Source organism: Delphinapterus leucas, chromosome 11 (assembly GCF_059928025.1).
Source record: "Delphinapterus leucas isolate spDelLeu-1000000601 "Yukka" chromosome 11, BTC_Dleu_Yukka2, whole genome shotgun sequence".
NCBI lineage: Eukaryota > Metazoa > Chordata > Mammalia > Artiodactyla > Monodontidae > Delphinapterus > Delphinapterus leucas.
The window spans coordinates 76,297,732-76,322,882 of NC_143139.1; the positions used below are offsets into that span (position 1 = coordinate 76,297,732).

The 25,151-nt window shown below is 44.3% G+C and overlaps 1 protein-coding gene across 2 annotated transcripts in view; it reads left to right on the forward strand.

Moving 5' to 3' along the window:
* The window catches only part of PLXNC1 (plexin C1), a 141,963-nt gene that overhangs the window by 5,016 nt on the left and 111,796 nt on the right, over window positions 1-25,151 (forward strand). For both annotated transcript variants that reach the window (XM_089921132.1, XM_022562399.3), the window contains exon 2: window positions 13,913-14,053. In XM_089921132.1, the coding sequence (XP_089777258.1) occupies window positions 13,913-14,053 (141 nt within the window). The remainder of the gene's footprint in view (window positions 1-13,912; window positions 14,054-25,151) is intronic.

Here is a 25,151-nt window from a genome sequence, read left to right on the forward strand (position 1 = left end):
CCACACTCACATAATTCCAAAGCCTGACATAATTTAACTGTCATGCAGACAACCACAAAACACTCACATGCTCTCCAGCAGACAGTAACCCAAGACACTTCTAGCTACTGCATGCAGAAGTGATGTCCCAGGGCCACTCGGCAGTGACCCTTATTGACCTCAAAATCCACAGTCTTCCTGCAATGTTTATTTCTTCTTTAGTTTCTGTTATGATCCTGTCTAGCCACTTTGCAGTCTACAGACTAGATGGTGAATTTTACCCCCATACACACATTTGATACGCAAGGGAGATTTAAAAAGCCCAACAACCACTTAGAAAGAGGGAAAAGCCATCATAGCGACTACTGCTGGATGACTGTTATGGCCACGCTTTGTGCTAAGCACTTCACATGCCTTATTTTTGGTTGATTCTCATAATCACCCTATGGGGCAAGGATTGTAGTTCACGATTATGATTTTGTGATGAGGAATTGAGGCCTGGAGAGCTTTGGTTGGTTTCCACAACTGGTACATGGTAGAGGATTGAGGACCTGGGCCTGTAACACACAGCCATGGACAGTCCAGCCTCACAGACATTGGGTTCTGGTGTCAATCCTGTCCTACATGGAGCCTGCTAGGCCCTTGCAGCTGCTCTGGGATCAGCTGTTTGCTGGGCATAAGACGATAGAACAGAGAATCCTTGAGTGCCAACGGGGTTTCTGGGTCTGCATGTTTGAGCACTTGAAATTCAGACTTTGGGAGGGTTGCAGTTCCTCAGTTGTCAATTTCTAGGTAGTGCCGGCACGTTTTGTATTCAGGCTTATAAACGACCTCAGAGAGACTTACAGGACCTTAAAGGAGGGCTCCCAGCTTTTCTTCTCAGACAGAAGAGCTAGCTCATAAACTAAATCCAGAAATCTCAACCTGTTAAGTCTGGGTTACAGGCGCTCTTGTCTTTATTAGCAGCCACAGTTAAAATACAAGCCCCAGAAGGTCAGGAACCTTGTAACATTTTGTTCTCTGTTGAACCCAGAGTACCTAGCATAGCACCTTAAGAAATACTTGTTGAATTAGTAAATGGGGGATCATGTTGGGGATGCTTTCTGTTGTTGGCAGCCACACTTTGCTGAACCTGGCCACCTCATACTCCCTTAACCATTGTCTTTTTCTTGGTGTCTGATGTGTTGGGGCCTCTTTCTTCCCTAGTCCGAGCCTAACTGGCATCCTCCACTCCTCTGAAATCCCCATTCATTGGACTCACCAGGCTTCTGGTCTTGCCAATCTGGGAGTTAACTTTGACCATAGAAACCCAGCATGGTTGGCACTTCTTTGGTATAATTTAATAACGTGCATGATCGTACTTTTCAGTGGACAAGAGGAGAGGGCTCTGTGCTGTAGGGCACAAAGCCCCTCAAGAACTTGTAGGGTTCTCAAGTGTAGTCTCTGGACCAGCAGCATTCAGCATCACCTGGGAACTTACTAGAAATACAAACTCTTGGGCCCCAATCAGAAACTCAGAGTAGGGTGTGGGACTGGCAATCTGTGGTTTAACAAGCTCTCCAGGTGATTCTAATACACATTCAGCTTTTAGAACCACAGCTGTAAGGTATCAGTTTCCCTTGTCCACCTGAGGCACCTGGGATAAGAATTTGTGCCACTGTTTTCATTGCAGCTTTACTTAGGGTCATCTAAAGTAACCAGCTAATTCCACTACCCTTATATTCCTTATCCTCTTCTAATTGCCCAAAGGAAATACCTAGAAAAACTTCTGAAGTCTTAACTGTTTTTGAGTTTAGAGTCGGAGTCTCAAGAATCTATAGGTCATAGTTAAATTAGCTCCTTCACCCTTTCGGACAGCAGTCTATTTGCATTTCATTCCAGGATGTGGGGTGCGGGGGAAGATGTCTAGAGCCTTCTACTGTGCTGTACACCACACCAAAATTCTCTTGAAGGATCTGGTCTTTACAAAGATCAATCCTGATACCAGTTTCAATCCTAATTAGGCACGGTTGGTTGCGTGAAACAAAGATCTACATAAGCAAGCTCAAACAAGGGGATGGGGCATTTAGTGGATAGAAACAGGTGGGATTACATGGAGATCTAGGAGGAGAAGCAGTACTGTGCAGTGGTTGCCTGCACAGACTCTGGAGCCAGGTCGACTGGGACCACAGCTGCCACTTCCCAGTTGTGTGAACTTGGGCAAATTATTTAACCTTTCTGTGCTTGTTTCTTCATCTAGAAGTAGGGATCCTATTTGTTTCATAGGATTTTTGTCTGGATTAATGAGTTAATATGTATGAGCGCTACCTGACCTATAGTAAATGCTGTGTATGTATTTACTATCATTACTATCATGACTATATAGGAGTGCTAGGATGGGGCTGATACAGAGTGGGAAGGGGGTCTGGACTCCCGGCAGCGGAAAGGGGTGTAACAGCAGGAAGTGTGGTGGATGCTCATTCTAAGGTTTCATTGTCAACGTGACTTAGCGTGGCTGCTTCCCTCAGTCCTGCTACGTAGTGACCACCTCGGCTTCCTCAAACATCTGCCCCTCACCCCCTCCACCTGAATGTGCCTCAGCCTGACCTGATCCCCCCACTCTGCCTTTCAATAGCATTTAACCTTCTGCATCGGCTACCAACTGGCAACAGCTTTCTATGTTATTTAGTTCAAATTACCAGGAAAGAGAGAGAATGGGGTCCAACCCATCCTTTCACTCCAGATTATGAGCCCTCGTTCAGGGTAGGGATTCATTGCCCTTGGGGCAGGTACTGACCCCAGGTCCAGTCAGAAGAAGGAAGCCCATCATGCAGTGGTCCCCGGTAGGTGTGTGGGCGGGTTGCCTTGGAATGGGAAGGTGGAAGAGCCACACCGTGATCACCATGTTGACTACAGCAGCATGGAATCATCTCTACCTCCCTTCAGGCTTCTCCATGGCCTACCTCTGTCTTCCTTGAATATGTGGTGGCACATAGCTGATGATCACTGAGGCCTGCTCAGAGAAAAACCGAAGTCCGCTGGAGCACAGTTTGTAGGCATCCTGGGTCTAACTTGTTTGTGGGAGCAGGGGCATGGTAGTGGTAAGATTTTTTTTTTTATCAATTGCGCGCATAGTTTTTCTTAGCATTTTCATCAAGATAGAAAATTAATACTAATTTATATACTATCACAAAACCAAATAGAATTGTGACTCAAGTTTTACTGTTTCTGTAGTTGATGGGTTTGACTGTTTAATCAATAGTTACACGTAGTGTCTCCTCAGAGGAGTTACGACGGGGATTTGACCCCAGCAATCCCCACCCCACCTCTCTGGCCAATGTTCTTATTGCAGAAGTCGGCAAACTTTTTCTGTAAAGGTCAGATCGTCAATATCGTAGGCTTTGCAGGCCACATACAGTCTCGGTTGCAATTGCTCAACTCTGCCACTGAAGTGTGAAAGCAGCCATAGGCAACATATAAATGAACAAGCACGGGGATGTTCCAGTAAAACTTTATGGACACAGAAATCTGAATTTCATGTATAATTTTCACTTGTCATAAAATATTATTCTTTTGATTTTTTTCAACCATCTAAAAATGTAAAAACTATTAGCTTGGCAGGGGGTCGTTCAGAAAAACAGGCAGCAGGCTAGATTTGGTCCACAGCGGGTAGTTTACCGATGCCTGCTGTAACAGAAGGGGTGAGAGTAAAACAAACCTTCACGTTGCCCTAAGACATCGTGAGAGATTTAACAAAAAGGTGGTGCAGAAACCCCAAGAAGGAGTGTCACACTCAGGGTGGGAGGACCTGGGAGGCTTCAGAGAGGTGATGCTGGAGCTGTGGCTTAAAGCCAAGTAGAAGAGGCAAGAAAGGGAGTTCCAGAGACAGGGCACAGCTTGTGCACAAGAGGGAAGTTGAATAAGCTTGTGAACCGCAGGTAGCTCACCCTGGCTGGGGAGTGTCCAGAAATGAGCATGCAGGGCCAGATGGCAAAGGGCTTAATAAGACTGGCCAAGATGGCTGGATTTTATCCTGATGGTCAGTTGTTTTCAGACTTTCTAAACCTGGGCCTCAAATCTTAAACCAGAGGCTCAGTATGAGAAAAAGGCTAATAAATCATCATTGACCTGCTGTTCTGGGTGAGGCCATTGCCAAGTGCCGGGGCTCAGGGTGAAGCAGGGGTGGGGAGGTTCCCAGAATCCTGCAACTCGCCCAACCCCCACCCCCTGCCTGTCCCTGTGGCATCTCAAAGGAACTTCTGGGACTCTGCTGAGCAGGGTGTGAAAGCCATGGCCCATGGCTGATGGAGGACAACAGCAGGGCTATAGGCAGACATGATCTGATTGTGTTCTAGAGAGATCACTCAGAAGAATGGATGAGACAAGATGAGAGGCAAAACCGCTGATTAGAAGGACCAACAAATACTTCTTGAGTTCCTACTATGTGCCAAGCACTGTGAGGAAATATTTCTACCAATGATCAACAGAGTAGACAATAAATATGCAGCAAATAAAGAGGTTATTTTTATATTAAAATGAGAGCTAGCACTCCTAAAGCACTCACTTCGCACCAAGTATTGTCCTAAGTCAGCACTTTACCAATATTAACTCGTTTAATCCTCACCACGACTTTATGAGATGGGTAATGTCGTTACTTCCATTTTACAGATGAGAAAATTAAGGCCCAGGCTGAGATGGGGGCCCTGAGAGAAATAACAGGACGTAAGAGAGCCGTGTTAGTTGAGGTGCTGGGGAAAGTTCTCTTTAAGGAGGTTGAGCTGCCACCAGGAAGATGAGAAAGGATAGCTGTACACGTCCCCAAGGGGAACTGGGGAGCAGTGCAAGGCCTCGAAAGGGGAAATGACTTGGTCATTCTGAAGAAGCAAAGGCTAGTGTGGTCGAGTTAGGGAGGTGGAGAGGGGAGAGTGTCGGGGGAAGAGGTTGGGGAAGGAAGCGGCAGCGGATCCTGTAGTTCTGGTGGGCAGTGGGAAGGAGCTTATATTTTTTTCTGAAAGCTTAGAAGAGCCTTTGAAGGGAAGCGACACCACTGGATTTGAATTCCTAAATAAATGGCTGCCCTTTGGGGCATGAATGAGAGATTGGCCCCAGCAGAGGCAGGAGGCTCTCGAAGTAGTCCAGGTGAGAAATAACGTTGCCTTGGTCTAGAGCGGTGGCCGCAACGAACGTGGAGAGAAAGAGATGGATTGCGTGGGCCGCAGTAATCCAAGTGAGCGTGTTGGAGACCTGAACTGAGGTGGTGGCAGTGCAGGTGGAGAGGAGGGGTTCAGTGAAATAGCTTTTTAAGATGTAGAATTGAGAGGTGTTGGTGACCAATTAGTTTAATTTTCGTCGAGCTTTAGATATCTTTGGGACCTGCAGAAAGGGCCGTTAAGCAAGCAGTTGGCCAGGAAGTGAGGAATTGGGGATCCACTCTGTCAGCCCCTATGGAGTGCCAGCTGTGGGCCAGGCTCTGTGTTGGGCTCAACACGGTGCCATTGGGGCTGTAAGTGCCTGGAGGGGAGTGGCCAGGGGCGTCTCATCAGTGTTTCCCAGGCATCCAGAATGCCGTCTACTGCACGGTGGGCCCTCAATAAGTATTTGGTGAACTGGAAGGAAGGTGCTCTCCATCTAGTGGAGAAGATGTGCTTACAGCTCGGCGAGATAAGAGCTTCCAAGAGGAGCCCAAGCCCCTGGAGCTGTGTTTATAGGAGGAATAAAAGCCAGGTAGCCTAAAGAGAGGGGAGTTTCCCTGTGACTCCCTCACCAATGAGGCGGGATTCCTGGTCTTTCCCTCCTGCCCCTCCAGCCTGGTCTTGGAAGAGTCTACTCGAGAAGGATATTCTCTCACACATCAACTGTTCCTAATTATTCTGCACTGACGTCCTTCTGAGGTTCCTTTGCCATCAGCGAGCAATCTTAGAAATTGGATTCCACGTGCTGGTCCTTGCTTCTCTGAGGCATCAGGAGGGCTAGGTGGCCCAGAGCAGCTGGTAGTTATAGGTGTCACCCAGTCTCAGTCTCCTGGGCTTAGCAACATCTCTGTGCCCCTCCCTCCCGTGGAGCCCTTGTGGTGTGGACCTCTGGGGAAGCCTGTAGATCCCTCCTCAGAGCAGTGGTTTTAAACACATAAAATAAAAAGAGAGAGTTGCAAAATGAACCAATTATATTGATCTACAGATATATCAAAATGTTTTTTCCAATTTGAAATAGAGTAATATATCTTAGCACGTTAAATAGCAAGACCTAGCAGCGGTAACTACCATCATTTCAAAGTAGCGATAAGCACAAACGATATTTTGAGATACCTGCAACAACTATAAAATGATATGAAAATATCTGATTTCTTTTGATGACAGAGTCACAGGTTCAGTTAATATGACTCTGGTCTGCATTCATAATGAAATGGTGAATTTCAGTCAGAGTTCGCTAAAATAGGATCTTTTTCTCATCTGGTTTCATGGATTCCCGGAATCCTTTGCAGGAACTGTGGATGTCAGTGCGGTCCCCACTCCAGGCACTCATTCCGTTACTGTGTGTGTCAGAAAACCAATGACAAGATGCTGCATTTTGTTTCAAAACTCATTTGATTGGCTTAGTTTGACAATAGGGAGTTCAGTCCCACCTGGATTTTTACAGGTCAGGCACTTGGCCAAGAGCCAAGTGCTCCATAAATGGACTGGATGGAGCAGGTGCGTGGGTGGAGAAGCCTCAGAAAGGTTAAATGACTGCTTAGAGACAGCTCATAAGTAATAGAGCTTGAACTTGAGCCCACATTTTTCTTTACCCTAAATCTCTTGTTCTTTCTACTCTTCCATGCTACCACTTCGTATTCAATATTTCTATTTTAAAGAGTTAGCCAAATGCAACAGTTCACAAGTTATGCTTCTAATCATGGGACGAGAACAGTGCTATTATTCTTCACTTTGGTTAGAGGATATGAAAATGCCTGAAGTATTTTTTTTACTTAGAGCCTCATTTTAAGTACACTCAGTCTGTAGACTGTCTATAGATGGAGATGGCAAAAGACCTAGGAACTGTCTTTTGCAAACTGTCAGTGAACTATGGCTGTGAAATTTAGAGAAGGCCAAGCTACATGGCAGCAGATGTGGGGTAGTTTAGTATTGTTCCCCAAGGCAGAACCAAGGCCCAGTGCTTGCAAGGGACAAATTTTGTAATGAACTTTTGTAGAACTTTGTAATGATTAGACCTGCTTAGCAGTGTACCAGGGTTGCCTGGTGAGATATTGACTGAAAGCATTCAAATACTGATCCATGTATTCGTTCATTCATTCAATAAATGTTTATTGACAGCTAACAACATGCCAGATGCTGAGGTATATGCTGCAGAGTGTAGAGTAAGATAAACTATTGTAGAGCTTAGAGTCTACTGGGAGACAGACATTAAATAAAAAAATTTAAAGCAATGTAATTATAATTATTTTCAAGGAAATAAATGGAATATTATGATTCAGAATAACTACTGGCATAGGGATAGGATGATCTATAGTCATGTGTCCATGAGGAGGTGACATTGAACTTGAAACCTGAAAGACTTAAAAAAAAAAAAAGCCTACAAGGTGTGAAGAGAGGGGAGGTAGCAGAAATAGCACATGCAAAGGCCCTGAGGCAGAAAGATGGGAACATGTTAAAGAGTCTGAAAGAAAGACACTGTGGGAGCTGAAGCAGAGTGAAGGAGAAGAGTGACAAGGGATGAGTTTGAAGAAGTAGGCAGGGACCAGATCAGATAGGACCTGGGGAAGCATTTGGGTTTAATTCTAAGTGTGATAGAAAGCCGTAGAAGAATTTTAGTCAAAGAAGTAACGTGGCCTACTTTATACATTAAAGAATCACTCTGGCTACTGGATGGAGAATAGATTGTAGGTTGAAAGAGAGAAACCAGGAGGCTCTTGCTGTAGATCAGGAGTGAGATGATGGGGGCTTGGACTGGGTGGAAACCATGGAGATGGAGAAGATAGATGTAAGATTGCTGGGAAATTCAGCTGAGATTTTTCAGGTACTGGGTGTGGGGACTGATGGAAAGAGAGGAGCTGAGGGTGGATGTTGGTACCATTCACCATGATGGGGAAGATAGGGAGGGAGAGAGTTGGGGGGAAGAAATGTCTAGATAATCATTTTCTAGCAACTCTGAAATCTTGGGAGCAATTCCACAGGTTCTCGAAGATGATGCCATTTATTTAGAGGGTATTTAGCAGTGCGAGAGAGGGAGGTTTTGCAGAAGTCAAAATGATGGTGGGGGGGCACTACTGGTATTCTTGGGCAGGTGTCAGGGATGCTAAAAGTCCTGCATCATGGAGGACAGCCCCCATAGTGAAGAAATATCCCATCTAGAATGCCAGTAGCTTCCTCATGGAAGAACATGGTGGAACTGTGTCTCTTCCAACTCTAAGAATCTAGGAGAATGCATTTTTTTACACTATCAGCAATTCATATATTTTTGTGAATTGTTCGAGTCAGGTTGTCTTTTTGTAGGTAATTGACTGAAAGTAGCCACATGGAAGGGATGGAGATTTAGATGGAGGATGGAGTATAAAGCAGGAAAAAGGAAGGATAAATCTTGGAGAGTGGGACTTTGGCAGTAGGAAGGCCTGGGAGGTTGGAGGACACTGGGGCCTTGGAGGGAGGGAAGCAGGTGGAAGAGCCCGTGGGAGGATGTGAAATACAAACCTCACCACTTTGCATGTTCCCCGTGGCTCAGTTGCACACCCCCCCATGCTTGCCTGGTATAGAGGCTGCCCAGGTATGTCCCTAAACTTCCCTTCTTTATTCCTCCTGCACACTTTGAACTTTTCCTTTGGATCATTTGAGTCCCCAAGGTTAATTCTTCCTTCAGGTCATCAGGTGCCATAAAGTTAGAACCTGATCGGTGCGGTATACTCTAGAAAAATAAAGAAAAGCGACAGGCGCCTTAACGGCCAAGAAAATCAGTATCTAACTTGGGTGAATAGTTGTTCTTTCCATTCTCTAGCTTGATAAAGATAGTTTTCCAATTATTTCCACACACGTGATTTCATTTGAGCCTCACAACAATGCTAATAGACAGGGCGTGTGTATTATTGGGTCCATTTTACAGATTCGGTTATTGATGTTCAGGGACTTGCCCAAATCAAGCAGCCTGTCAGGGACGGAGCAGGGCCAGATCTTGGGCATAGGACTCCTGCTGAGGTTTCCTAACTGCAAGTAGGCCCCTGGGTAAGTAATGATGAAGAAACTGCTTCCCGTAAGTGTATGCCAAAGAGGAACAGACTACAAAATTAACTGCCTGAGAGGCTTTTTATCAATGTGTAAGAAGTTCCAGTTGGTATTTGCCCTGGCCCCATAAAGAAAAACCAAAATAAGGAAGTCCTTTCATCACCTTGGGGGATCAAAGACTTGACTTTTGCTGTCTCCCCAACACTTGAAGGGCCACTTTTGTGCACATTTCCTCCAGCTGTTCCCATAATAGCTGCAGCGTGGCTGTGAGCGCTCTGCGTGATCCTTGCTGAGTCAGGCCATCTTCCACGTGGTAGGGGCGGGGCCACGTGGTACTCAAATCCAGAGTGTGCCATTCACACCCTAGAGTTCATGGCTGGTGCCCCCTGAAATTGGGCAGTGCACGCAGGGGGTTGTTTATGGTCAATGAAAGATTTATGAAGGAGCTACAAGGAGGTCAAGCTGTTTCCCTTGTGATGTGCCCAGTATTCCCTGAATACTCTCTCTCACACACACATACACACACACACACACCCAGCACTCACCCCTTCCCAGTAGCCTTGGTTCCGCTTTGGTGTGTCAAGCCCAAGGCTCTCTCTTTTTTAGCCCAAACATCATTTGAGACAAGGTAGCTTTTTCCTCAAACTGAAAAAAGTTTCCCTCTGAGAGCGGGCTCACGTGTAGGCGGGACGTGTGGTTAGACACGGCAGGCAGGACACACAGAGTGACAACTCTGAGGGAACCAAGAAAGCCCAAAGGGGAGACAAGGTTTAGAGCTAAATCAAGATCGGATTTTGTCGCGAAGTGCAGAACTGGCAAAGGCATCATTACAAGGCATTAACCTTGTTACACACAGAAGAACAAGCAGAGGCCGGAATTCAGAAATAAATTACACGTAATAAACTAGACAGAATAGGCTGAGAGCAACATTAGTGATTATGCCCTAAAGGGAGAGAAGGGCATGATAGAAAATAGGCCAAAAGAAAAAGAGTAAAAATAATCTCTGGACACGGGGCCGACTGCACTATTTTCTCCCTTTTTCTACTTGGCTCCCCAGGTATTAATTTCACTTTTGTGAGCAGGTTTCTCTGGAGCCTGTCTTTCTTTTGTTTGCATTTGCTGAAATGTGCAAAAGAAAGCCATTCAGAGGGTTTCTTTTTCCATTCACAGGGACCTGTCCATTTCTGTGTGTTTCCAGCACAAAAGAATCCATTTCCATTCAGCCAGAGCAGCCCTTCGAGTTTACTTGAGGTCCAAGCCCGCTCTTTCCTGTTTTCTTCCAGGCTCGCTGTTGTAATTGGCTACACAATCGTGACTGTGGCCAGGATCCTCCAGGGTGAGAGGAACAAGAGCTTGGCCGGTTCCTGGTCCTTTGCAGCTGAGGAAAAGCTAGAGTCTAGTGCCGTGTCCCCAGCCATGACTCTCATTTCTTACACAGGGACTTGCTTTGCGTTGCAAGCAATTAGCAGCGGCTTAAACCATAACATCATTGTTAGTAAAAAGTTTAAAGCTTGGAAGTCTGAGCCCAGTGGTGTCCTCAGGAACCGAGGGTCTTTTGTCCTTCCCTTGCACCAATCTGTTGGTTTTCATGCTCCATCTTGAATGTCATGGAAGCAAAAATGGCTGTCACCACTCTGCACGGGTAGCCTCACATCACAGATTCTGAAGGGAGGAAGTGAGGGAAGAGGGGCAAATGAGTTCTCCTCAAGAGCCTCCTCTTATCAAGGAGGAAGCTTATTCCCAGAAGCTCCTCCAGTGGATTTCTTGCATCTCACAGACCCAAACTGGGCCACATGGCCACCCCTAGCTCTAAGGGGTAGGAAAGCAAGTACCAGGCAACGGGGAATGGGATTACTGTGTGGCTTAGACTAATCATGGTTTCCCAGGCTTGGGTTTATTGCTACCTGAACAAAATTAGGGTTTTGTGGCGAAGGAGGAGGTGGGCATAACTGCCACAGGTGTGGCATCAACCGTTTGTGTTTTTAAATAAGGTCATGATCGCAAACATGGATTGTGTGTTACTATGTGCCAGACGCTGTTCTTCTGAGCTTTACCTAGGCTTGTGTCTTAACTCATTCAGTCCTCATGATGAGTCTATGACATACATGCTGCTATCGTCACTTCCATTGCATAGAGGAGGAAACTGAGTCACAGAGAAGCTAAATAATGTGCCCAAAATTAGTTAGAACGTGACAGAGCCAGGACCGAAAGCCTGGAGGTCCAGCTCACTACCCTGTACTATCCTTATTTAGTCGGAGTATTATAAAATATTCCAAGCAGCACACAGTAAGTGCAAGTTACTAATAATAATAGCAGCTAGCATGTATCAACATGTTGTTATTACTACCATCATTATTATCTCTCCCTCATAACTACCCTACCGATCAGACACCATTGGCCTTATTCACAGCTGAGAAGGCCAATCCCAGCAGGGTTCGATAAATTGCCCACATCACCCAGAGGATGAGAACCAAGCTTGAATGCAAACCTAACTTCTCTGACCCCTAGTCCCAGGTGGTCTGTTCTATGCCACCAGCTCTCAAATTCGGGAACATTGATTTAATGGCCCTACTACTAACCCATGCTATTGATCCAGGACTTAATTTGGAAAACTTCAATTACTGAGGAACAGTCAGAAGCCAGGGAAGGATGCTGGAGAGGATGGGACAGTAATTTAGAAGCAATTTTCTCCTTGTTCATTTTCGGCTTTTGAGCCACTTCTGGGATTTTTTGGAGTCAGTCTTTCACAAACAGAATATCTCATCCCACCTTAGCCAAGACTAACTGTGATGTCACGGTTCTTAGCTAATCTAAATAGCTACAGTTATTAAGCACCTACTGTATACCAGACGTGGGAGGACACTATCCCATTTGGTCCTTGTGGATGGATAATCAACAGTCCACAGTCATTACTCTGTCTGTTTCGTGGGATGAGGGAAAACGGAGTCCTCCAGCCAAGTATAGTGGCGTTAGAACATTCCAGATGCCCAGGCAGAGATGACGTCCAATTCTCTGAGTTAAGCACTTCTGAGATGCTCAAATATTTAATAAAAAGAAGAGGCGTGGTCAGCCGATTTTAAGTTTGAACAATTCTGGTTTTATTTTAAAGCAAGATGTGTGGTGTGGGTTTATTTTTTTTTTTTACATCTAAAGGTCACCGACTTTTCTTTTTTTCTGCTCATGGTCACGAGGCATCCTTACCTAAACAGTGATCTATTGTTCTGATTCTAGACCCACAGAGATTTTTTTTCTCAGCTTCATTTTAACAGGACAGTTCCTCATCTTCCCCGACTGTATGAAAAGTATATTTTTAACAGGAAAAAAAAAATCTCCAATGGGTTTTCTAAAAATCTTCTTAAACTGAGTTCACTATGGAATATTGTATGCAAATAAGCCACGTTCTCTTAGGTTATGACATCTTTTCCTTGAGCAGAGATCACCACGTTGGCGAAATCCTTGCCAGCGTGTCTTTTCCTCCCAGTGTAACTTCAACAAAGAAATACAGACGGCACTTGAAAGGCTTCAGAAATCAATTTAGTCCATGAATCCATTTAGTGTAGATGTTAATGACACTTGGTGGGTTTAAAAATAATGAATATTTAATAATAAATTGAAAGACATAAACACTGTCGGCAGTAATATAATGAAGTTAATAAGTCTTAGCCTCCCCCTTCCTACCTCTCCCCTCTCCAAACGGGGCAGTTCTAGGAGTTGCGGTGATGCTTACAGAAGTTTGCTGGCTCTCCTATTGGTTGGAGCGTAGATGTGCCTTCGCCAACCTTAGTACAGTTGGGAACCAAACTCTGGCAGATAAAGTATGCTATCGCACTGTTCAGTAGCTGCAGAAGGCAACGACTCCTTCTAGCTCCTATCTTCCAGAGATTTGTGTAACAAACTCGGTTTCCTGTCGCTGAAAGCAGGAAGCAGCAGGAAGCACTCCATGCCTTTAAACAAGGAAGAAAAAGACATTTTGGTGGACACACTGTCTACTCCGGATTTAAAGAGGGGCTTTATTTAATGATCAGGAGCGAGCATGTGATTCCATGTGCTCAGAACCTCAGACCGTTTACATGCCTTCAGGTTGAGAGTTAGGCTTTCCATTTCTTCTTCAAGAACATCAGCACCGGGTGCAGCCCTTGTGCTTGGTTCCTCTTTAGCCCTGCGGCTCTGTCTTACCTACCATCCATGACTCTCTTTCCCTCTTTGCCCTCTGAATGACCTACCCTGTCTTTGGGCTAACACACTGCACTCTTCTTGTAAATCCAGAGTCCCTCCTCTCTGCCGTCACACCCAATAGGATGGTCCGTCTCACATCTCTGGAACTGGCTTGTTTAACCTCACAGAAGCCAAACCCGTGTTAAAATAAATTTCAGCATGATCCTGCAAACAGCCATGTATAAGACTGTCTCCCTCCCAATTCAGCGGTGGGCTCTTTTTTGGCAATAATGGGGAACTCAGTTTCATATATCAGCTGGAGGAGTGTTAAATGGATGGCTAGCTCACTGCTGGCAATCAGTACATGTTAATACACAGTAAAAATTGGCTTTCCATGGGTTGGGCAAGCGTGGTGATTCTGCCGATAAAGGGGATAAAAGGTTGTTCCTGGGGATCTTGTCTAAGAAAATGTATTTGGGGCTCCAGTAAGGATCCTTCCCAGGTGGGCATGAGTGACATTTTATCATCATGAGAATTATCACTGTTAAAAATTATCTTTTTTTTATTTGTGCGTTTGTGTGCATGTTCAGAATGACAAGGATCAACCTGAAAGAGTCCAACCAATCGCATCATCTACCTTGATCCATTCCGACCTGACATCCGTTTATGGCACCGTGGTAATGAACAGGACTGTTTTATTCTTGGGGACTGGAAATGGCCAGTTACTTAAGGTTAGTTTTCTGTGCCTTCTTCCATGTCGATTTTAGTATTGATCCATTTTGTGCTTTTGTATTTTGTATTTTTTATTGCTTCTGGGTTATACACAAGACCATACCAACTGCTTTGTGCACTGCCCGGAGACACCTCCCCTCACGGAAATGGCCTTAAAGAAATTTCTGGAAATCTATTTGTAATAACCTCCTACTCATGTATGGAAGTGGCAGACCCCTTGATTCCTGGGAACTTGCCAAGACGGTTCCCTTCCTTACTCACAGGCTGCCTGGGTGAGGCACATGGGGACCTGGCCCCTACCGCATCCAGGCTCACCCTCCTAAGACTTTTAACTTTTCAATTCTATCTCCTTTATAATGGAAATGTACAAAGCACCTGATTTCTCACAACTTCAAAGAGGTAAAAGATTATAGGGCTAAAAAGAAGAAATAAACAGATGTTCCTTCTCCCCAGCCCACCTGCCACCCGCAGAGGGGGTGGTTCATTTTCTAACCTTCCTACCCACACCCACCACAGAGAGGTTAGAAATCTCAAACCCTCTGAGGCTCCGCTCGCCTTTTATCTCTGAGAACTATTTATTTCCACTGTGCGGATACACCACTGGCCGAGTTGAGATTTTTATTCACTGGGGGAAAGGTGCAGGGGGAAGGAGAAGAAAATAAACTCAGAGATAACACATGACTTGTCTGAAATTATATAGCAGTTATCAATTTCTTCAGCAAGCATTTACTGAGCACCTTCTGTGACCTCCGCCAGCATTCGTGGTTGAGAATTGCACTGTTTCTTTCACCCTGGGCGGATTCTCCTTTGCCTCTCTATAGCCAGTCAATTTACTGTCAGCTCAGATTCTAAACTGAATATTAACAGATTTGTTTTCTCAGCTGATCTCCCACTGATAACTAGCTGTGTGACTTGAGGTAAATCTGTTAACCTCTCTGAGCCTCCATTTCCTCATCTGTAAAATGAGATTGTACTAGATGACCTAAGAAACCCCTTTCTCTTCCGGTTGTCTCTAATTAGCCAAACCTGCTTGCTTGCTTGCTTTCTCCAAATGTGCCTTGTGTGCTGCTCCCACACCTTTGCTCACACTGTACCCCTTTCCTGGATTGCACTCTTTTTCTCTCTGCTTTACTGAATCCTGCATATCTATGCTTTGGCTCAGCTCAAACTCCGCCTCCTCTCTGAGGACTCGGAAGCCTGGAGTGATCACGTTTCTCCCTCATCTCCTGAAATACTCATTGTCTGTATCATTCTTTTGGCTCATTACAAATGTCTTGCTTTGATGCCTAACCTTTGCACTTGTGTTTGTCTTGCCTTCCCAGCTTGATTTTAAGCTTCTTGAGAAGGGGGCCAGGAATTCCCACAGCCTGATACAGTGCTGAGTGCCTGGTAGATACTTGATTTAATCTGTTTTCTTTGGAGGAAACCCAGTAACATATGGGAGGGGGTTTGTTTGTATACACATGCTTTTAAAATATACATTGATCATCTTTCCTTTTGTGTTACTTTATTTCCTGGGGAAAGGTAAATACCCACCAGTCCTTGTATACAAGTTGCTCAGTGCCGTGAGGCAATGTCTGGAGCTACACCAAGCTGGTCAGACTAATTGGACCCATTCGCCTGGCGGAAGAAGTTTCCATCAATCCTTACTGGGTCTCCTTGCCAGTTATCTCTTCAGATTTGGGATATTTTTGACGAGTGTTTTGACAAGAACACTGTTTCCTCAAAGCAGAGCCAACCAAACTGTTAGATGGTAAATTGGAGGTGAAGGAACACTGGCTATAAATAGTTTCCCATGGGACGGCCTGGTTTCGCCTGTCCTGTTTGTTCACCCCAGTGGTTCGTGTGCAGCTGGCCGGTGTTTAGTGGTGCTGTGCTGCCAAGGGGTGGAACTGAGCTGCAGCTTCAAGGCTGCTGAGGAAGAGACGGCTGACCCAAGTCTCACTTTCCTCGGCATCTGTACGGGCCTCACCTTCAAAAGCCACATCTGTGGCTGTGTTCTTAGGGTTCCAGTAACAAAGGCAGGTTGGTTTTCTGTTTGTTTTGTGACTGCTAACATTTATATAGTGCTCATTACTCTACCTGTTCTCATTCAGTCCCCTCCACCACTCAGTGAGGTAGACACACTCTTCTCATTTTATAGATAAGGGAACCGGGGCCCAGAGAAGCTGCACGATTTGTCCAAGGTCACCCATGGCAGAGCAGGGGTTTGAACCGGGAAGCACTTCAGAGACCACACTGTTATGTCTCAGGCTACACCGACTTAGTAGCTTCTGCCTCAGGCACGGGCAACCACTCTGTGAGGGTTCTCTGGGGGGAGTGGGAAGCATGTTGCTAGGGAGTCACATGGCAGTGGGAGTGGAGCGGGTTCAGGGTTCTTAGAAGCTCAGGGAAGAATCCCAGCTTGAGAAGAAGGCAGACCGTCTGGCTGAGGGAATACCTCACTGGCATGATAACTTCTTGGGAGTCAAACCCCACCCCCAGCTTCCCTCAGGAAGGTTCTACCCCTCAGGAGGAGGTTGGGAGGGGAGAGTGTGAGCTGACTGGGCCCCGCCAGGCTCCCGAGGACAGCCCAGCCATCCCCAAGACTCCCCTATGTATCCTGCGTACAGATGCTTGGGTGCAGCCCCTGAAATCACCCAGAGTCCTGAAGCCCCAGGATTGTGTAGACGATTTGGAAGGCACAGAGAATCTCCAGATCCCTGTATTCAAACACTTCAGGCTTGTCCCTTGCCAGACTCGTCACCAGAACTGTTAGAAAAGACGAACATTGATAGACACAAGCTTGGCTTCTTCAGCCACAGAGTGGAGGTACTAATGAGCAGAGAAAAACAAAAGCCAACCCAAGGCAGCCTGCAGGAGCAGGAGAAGAAGGGGCTTGGATCACCCACAGCCTGACTCTTCAATTTCCCTGGTGATCAAGAGTTGATGGCCTTTCGACAGACGCCAGGCACTGTACTATATGCCTGGTTGGAGGAGAGGCAGGAAATAGCATTTGGGGGCCAATTGCTCTTTTTGACCAACACATACACGGACCCTCTGATTTCCTAAATCTCTGAAAACCTCACAGAGCTTTCATAGAGTTTGGTACAATTTTAAATATCATATTACTGAAGTGATTTTTTTCTTATTGTAAGAGTAATGCATGCTCTTGGAGAAAGTTGCAGAGTAGCGGGGTATGAGGGGAAAGCAAAGAAAAAATACCCCCAGTTTTCTTATGTAGAGGCAGCTGTTGTCAGCATTTTAGACTCTTTTTTTTACATAGTTGAGGTCAGACTCTATTCAGTTTTGCATCCTTTTTTTCTTCAGTTAATGAGGGAAAATGCTTATATTAAAAAGTTACAGCAAACTGTAAAGTCTTTTAAAATAGCTGTATCATATTCTATTATACGGAAACATTATTTTGAGCTTAAGCCGAGATATTGAATCACTTTTAAAGTGACTTTAAAGACATGCACTCTTCCGAGTCATCTGGCACTACCTCTGAAGGTAAGATGTTATTGATGATGAGTGGAAAAAATTAAAGATTTCACAATATGCTAATACCTTTACTGCCCTCTTCTACTTTTATTTCTAAATCCCTTTGTAAGGTTTTAGAAAACCTGAAGGAATTTGGAACTGAAAGCGTCCTTTGCGAATATCTCATCTGCCCCCTTATTATCGACTTGCCATCCTAGTGGTTGTGAGACAGATTATGTCCAGTCACTTTTTCCTCTGGATATTTCCTCATTTTACTTCCTTTCTGAGCATGATTGCATGCTATAATTTTTCAGCCGTCAGCATCCTCACTGAGATCAGCTGAAAAAGTAGAGCCACACTGAACTCCGTTTTTGGGAATTCACATCCCACGTGTTGTGTGGCCAGGATGCTGCCATGTGTACTCATTCTTATAAACACGTGCTCTTTCTCCAGCTTGTGGTACAGACTATGGTGCAGTTTGGATTCCTTTGAGCTGACTCTGTTGCATGTAGAAAATGGTCCTTATTTCAAGGGCAGAATTGAATATTTTGAACTTTTCCGGGTGGTAAAATAAGTAGTGAAATTTGAAATTTGTAACTTCACCCATGCCCATTAACCTTTCTTGTAAGCAAAGAAGAGAAGAAGGCAGTAGGTGAGGAATAATAACAGCTAACATTTCTGAGCTCTTACTATGTGCCGGGCATTAGAACCAGTGTCTGCATGGGTTTACTAGTTCAGTACTATGAGCGTTCCCACTTTATAAATGAAAAAACCTGAGGCTCTGAGAGGTTAGGTAACTTGCTCAAGGTGATTTGAATGGAAGCAACCAGTCTCCCAAACAAACTGCACTGATAATTCAGATGTGTTCTCTAGAGCTTGGGAGAGTTTGTGGAACTGGTTTTTATTTTGTATTTTCTAGTGTCGGAATATCTGGGTTAACATCAAGATGCAAGTATTTGAGGTTTCATGAGAAGGTTCTATGGCTTCTGTGGTTTTAGGGACAGCTTGCTGACAACCCAGCTGAGTGCAGACTTCTGTGTTAGAGGAAGGTGGAGCCCTCTCCTCTTGGGGCTACAAGTAGCTCCTGGGAGCCTCTGAACCCCCTTAGGAACCCCTGCTTTTCCCCAGTGAACTCCTTTAGAGCAATGGTAGGAAATCTGTGTTCAAGTTGATTTTTAGAATGGCTCCAGCAACAGGAGGCTAGGGTTGGGGTCTCCAACATCCTTAGGCCTAAAGCAGGGTTCAGGATTCAGGAAGCCATATCATGCTCTTTCCCCATATCCAGCAGAGAAGCACCACGCCCACGCTGAGTCCGGACTGGCTACCTATGTAGCTCTCCAAACTCTGCTCCTACTAGTGGATGTCATTTATCCAAACCATGGAGTGAGATTCAGCCCATTTCCAGAAAGTTCTTCCTGCCTCCAAACTGTATAACCTTTGAAGAGTCTGCCTTGACGCTGGTTTTTAAAGTTTTCAAGTGAAAAATAAGAGAAAACAAAAACAGGTCTTTTCTAAAGCCAAGCTCTATTTATACTCTGAACATTGTACATTCTGAACATTATACAGAATGTTCAAATAAGAGGAGGCCATGAGAAGCCCAGGACAGGACCTGGGACTGGAAGTGGGGGGGGACATGGACGCTGAGCTGAGGGAACAGACCAAAAAGTAAAGGCAGTGGGAACTGTCAGAACTTGAAAGTGGGCTCCGTGGTTGGCTGTTGAGAAAGTCATGTCCAAGTTTACCCCCATCTCATTCCTTCCAGCGTGTGAGTGTGCAGGGACTCCCCGATTCGGAACAAATTCGCCCATGTAATCCACAAATCTAGAACTCATGGTTCAGGCTGTATGCTTCTCTTACTACTTACATCAAAATCAGTAGATTGGAAACCAGAGAGTAATTTGCTTTAATCTTTATATTTCATTTTTATTATTACTCCTACTTACTGAAGCACAGTAAATGCTATTGGATAATTACCTTGCTTTCCTCGTGTGTGTGTGTGTGTGTGTGTGTGTGTGTGTGTGTGTGTGGTTTAAGTCTCCTTTGCAGCATTTCTTAGAAACTGCTGATGGAAAAAAAAATAAGTGAGAAGAATGTTTGGTTTACCCTTTACCTGGTCAGCCTCACAGAGTGAGGTATAAGAAAAGAAATTTGGTGTAAAATATTTTAGCATTTTGAACACCCATGGCTTTCCCATGTCATGTTAATAGTAAAGAAAAAAACAGAAATAGTCTTTTGTTTAATTTTTCTCCCCCTCATTTTCCTCACCAGGCTGTCTTTTCCGTGGATGGTGTTGTGCTTGTAATGCAGCTAATTGTATGGTGTGGAAGTCTCACACACCATACATTTCAGGACTGTAGCTGGGAGGGTTGTTGTTGGTTTTTTTGTTTTGTTTGTTTGTTGGTTTTTTTGTATGCAGTGAAAATCCCAAGGCTAGTTAATCGCCTGCCATGAGGCTTCAGGAAGATGTCAACAGAAACAATATGTTGACACTCACTGAAGTTCTCCATCGGGGAAAATTTGTTTTCCACACGGGCTGCAGCTGGAAAAATCTGAAGAGCCCTATAAAATCTTGAACGCTAATAGAGTATGTTTTTTCATTTAATAAATATTTATTGGGCACCTTTTATGTGCCAGGCACTGTTCTGGGTGCCAAGGATATAAAAGCGAACAAAACCAACAGTGCCCCTGCTCTCATGGTGGGAAGAAAAAGACAGAAAACAACTAAATGGATTAACCAGTAATGAAGTCATTTCACATGGTGATAAGTGCTGTGGAGAAAACAGAGTGATGTGTAGAGAGGGACAGTGGGGTACGGTAGAAAGGTGACCAGGGAAGGCTTCTCAGAGGAGGTGACATTTGAGATGGATGAAGGGGTATGTAAGAATATACGTGGCAGAGGCTCAGGTTGACTTCAGATTAGATCTATATTAAGGTCGTATGCTGGAAGCAATAGATGAAAATCCACATCATGCCCGAGGAGTGTGTGTGTAATGAATGCATTTTCTCTTATGCAAAATTCAACCCATTTTGGGTTTCTGTGACTCACCGTTACTTCCTGAATCGCTTCACTTATCGTATTCTTTTCCGAGGCGGCCCAGCTCCAGTCTTGCTGGCTTTCTTTCTGTGTTGATGTTGATGTGACTTTTGCAGTTGGAAGATCTAAGTGTTCCACCGATGCCCCTGTGCTGGGCTGGGCTCTGTGGGTGGGGGTGGGGTTGGAGGTGATATTAACAGAAATCCAGAGGAGGAGGAGATCCTTCCTGTAGTCATCTGAGAGAGACGAGGGCCGTGCTGAAGCAGAGACCCCAGTCCCTCTGTGCAGCACGTTGCTTTAGTAAAATTAAAGATGTGATGAAAATGGAAACTTCCTTGGGGGTACGGAGATCCTTCTCTGCATAATCTAGAGAAAAGGAAAACCATTGGACCCACTCATCCTCAAACACTTTTAAAATTTAAATTGCATGTATTTATTTTTACAGACAATACATTAACAGTGTTCAAAGCTCAAAAGAACCAAGAAGGTCACCCATTCTTGACTTCTGGGGCAACCAGTGGTAATGGTTTAGAGATATTTTATATATGTCTGTGAGCAAAAGGGGAAGATAGTCTTTCTCCCCTTTTATTAAACATATATGTTATATATGTGTATATACATGTATATATACATATTTAATATAGCATGGTAAACATAACATATAATACATAAAGAGCTTTCTGATTCCTTTCATTGCTAAATAGTATTCCATTGCTTGCACCATAGTTTAGTTAACCAGGTCCCTATTGTTGGACGTTTCGGTTGTTTCAGTCTTTTGTTAGAACACATGATGCTGCAATAAATACCTATTACATATATCATTATATATGTATATATGAGGGAGTGTGGGATCTAAGGGTATGTGCTTTATAGTGTTGAGAGATAACGCCAAATTACCTTCCAGAGAAGTCTCACTCCCACCAACAATGAAGCATACCCCTTTAAACCCAGCACCTGCAGTTATCAGGACAAGCTTCACTGTTGGCCTCTCGAGGTAGCTTGTTCAGGAAACTGGTTGGCAAATCCTGGTACATGTACACTTTGGTAATTTAAAGAGAAAAAAAAGCAAGCAAGAAAGGCTTCCCTGCCATAAGTCCAAGTTCTAGAGAGAATACTGATGCTTCATCTCTAAGGTATCAAGTAAATAAATCTGTATTGACCCAAATAAGATCTTTCTAGCCCCTTACCCATCTGTATCCACCATGCTCCAAAAATAAATAAAATAAAATAAGCTCTAATAACAACTGCAGTGCAGCTCCTAACTCACTTAAAATGGATGAGTGGTGGTGTTTTGGAAATTGTTTTTATTTACTTCTAAATTTTAAAGCAAATCCCAGACACTGTGTCATTTCACCCCCTACGTATTTCATTATGCATAAAAAACTATGATCATTTCTTTAAATCACCATAATCATAAAGCTATGATTGCAAGTAACAAAATCATCAGTAATTCTTCAGAATTATCTAATATCGAGTCCATACAACTAAATTTTCCTGATTGACTCAAGAATGTCTTTTTAAAATTGTTTTGTCCAAATTGGTATCTGAACAAGGTCCTCAAATGACATTGAGGTGGTTCTGTTTCTCTTAATCTGAGTGACCTCCTCCTATCCTATGATTCACCTCTGTTGACTTTTTGAGGAAAGGAAGTCTGTTGTCCTGTGGAATGTCTCACACCGTGGATTTGGCTGTTCACTTTCTTGTGGCGCCATTTAGCTTGTTCCTCTGCCCCTTCTGTTTCCTAATGCTAAATGGAAGTTAGCACTAAGGCTTGATCAGATTCGGCTTCAGCTTTATTGGCAAGAATGCTTCATAGGTGTTTCTGCCAGATGATGGTTTTAACGTGATGAATTCATCAAGAGAGATCTGGGCAGCAGCCTTCTCCTGAGCCTCACTTGAGAATGTTTCTATCGATCTTTAAATCTGGCTTCCTATCTCTCCCCCTCTATACAAGCACTTTCCAAGAACCTGATCAGCTGTTTGAATCTGAGCTGATTAATAAAGAATGTGAATTAGAGATGGGACGACAGGAGCCTGGCAAGTCCACACTTGGTCAGTGGCTGCCTGATGTCTCCCTGGGCTCATAGGTTTCTGTAGGCCAGGGTCTCTAATAGAACTTTCCACGATGATGGAAATGTTCTATATCCGCACATACAATATGATAGCCGCTAGCCGTATGTGGCTAGTGATTACTTGAAATGTGACTAGTGTAACTAAGGAAGTGAATTTTTAATTTAATTTAAATTTAAACAGCCATGTGTGGCTAACGGCTACCATATTGGATGGTGCAGCTGTAGAGTCATTTATAAATGACTTGAGGCACAGACCTTTCCACCTCTCTTTGGACCTAAATGCTGCTTTCCTTTTGAAAAAGTCATATTTAATCTATTTAGTTACATTGATTTTACAGAGCTGCCACTGAACTTAGTGAGCGGTTCATGGGCTCCTAGTGAGCTACTAGTTGCACCAAATCCACCTGGGTTTGACTCAGAGAAGATGATGGAGGGAAATCACCATCGCAGGACAAAGCCAGACTCAGGCCAGATCCTGAGCGCATGCGGGATGCTGCTCCATGAGCCAAATTAATTTTTTTTTTTTTTTTTTTTTTTGCGGTACGCGGGCCTCTCGCTGCTGTGGCCTCTCCCGTTGCGAAGCACAGGCTCCGGATGTGCAGGCTCAGCGGCCATGGCTCACGGGCCCAGCCGCTCCGCGGCACGTGGGATCTTCCCGGACCGGGGCACGAACCCGTGTCCCCTGCATCGGCAGGCGGACTCTCAACCACTGCGCCACCTGGGAAGCCCTAATTTTTGATTAAATAGCAAAAATGTGCTTGCCATCAGGATGTGTGGTACAGGCATGTTATTGCTCAGTAGATGTGTGAAAGTAGACTTTGAAAAGAATCCCAGGTGCCAGTTTTTTCTTTTCAAATCATATGCCCAATGTAACTGATGTCCCCAGTGGTAGAGATATGAATATAGGTATCATATCTGGATGTTTTCAAACTGACAAAATGTTGAACATCTTCACTTTCAAAAGCATTGTATTGTCTGGGGCAGAGGGGTAGGTACCAAGATGATTAAGACATGGTCCCTACCCAAGAGGTGCTTGTAATCTAGTAATAGGTTATTATCCATTGAGTATTGTTGACGTGCTAAGCATTATTCGTAATTCTCATTTGATCCTACAACACTGTGTATAAGGAAGGCATTGTTAGTTCCATTTTAGAGGTGAGGAAATTGAGTCCCAGGGAGGTTAAGTAAGTTACTAGCTCAGAGGAGCACATCTACTTGAAGGGTAGAGCCAGGATGCAAATCTGAGACCAAGCTACCATTATATTTCTCCAGGATTAGGGTAATCGTCTTCCGAGGAGTCTTCCTATCCATGCTTCAGACCCCACCTTCTCACCATGTGTTTCCTCTGCTCAAAGCCCTGCAGTGGCTCCACATCTCTCACCTAGAGTAAGAGGCAAAATCTTTACGCAGGCCAACAAGAACCTATATGATCTACCCTGTTACCTCGCTGTCCACTCCTCTCTACCTCACTTGTTCTGCTCAGGCCATACTGGTCTGCTCTCACTTTAGGGCTTTTGCACCAGTGGATCACTCTTCTAAGAGTATGCTTTATCCACATATATCTAAATGACTCACTCCAGCATCTCCTGTTAGTCTCTAAATAAAACGTCACCTTCTAATGAAACGTAATGCTGAACACACATTTTCCATCTTTTTACCCCACTTAATTTTGACCTATATCACCTGCTAACGTATTTTTTTTTATATTGGAGTATAGTTGATTTACAGTGTTGTGTTAGTTTCTGGTGTACAGCAAAGTGATTCAGTTGTACATGTATGTAATCTATTATTTTTCAGATTCTTTTCCATTATAGGTTATTACAGGATATTGAATATAGTTCCCTGTGCTATACTGTTGGTCCTGCTAACGTGTTTTTTTTTTTTTTTTTTTGGCTGCGTTGGGTCTTTGTTGCTGCGCACAGGCTTTCTGTAGTCATGGCGAGCGGGTGCTACTCTTCGTTGCGGTGCGCAGGCTTCTCATTGCATTGCGGTGCCTGCTGACATATTTTATAATTTACTGATTTGTTGTTAATTGTCTATCATTACACTCCCCCCACCCCAGCATGCACATGAATGTAAGTTCTATAAGGGCAGGATTTCCCACCATTTGTTCACTGCATTTTTGCAAACACCTACAATGTGGCAGATACATATAGTGGATGTTCAAGAGATGTTTATTGACTAAAGATGAGTGAAACTCAGGTATGTCCAACTTCAAAGCCACACTTACTTGTATTTTATATATAAATATGTACCTACTCGTTTAGGCCTGTTAAGTTGTCCTGGTTACTTTAAAACACAGAACTGTGCAGACCCATAGAGGAGAATCAGAGTAACCCATGCAGGTACCTGTCAGGCTGCCTGCCTTTAGTTTTAAGATCACTTGGCATAGCACTAATGAAGCTGTCACTTGGGGCTTCTTGCAAGGCCAGTTTTGGACAAAGAGCTTCCACATATGAGGATACTGCCTCAGCACCGAAGAGTGGCTTTGTGTGTGTGTGTGCGTGCACCATGACTTTGTCCCCTACAAAA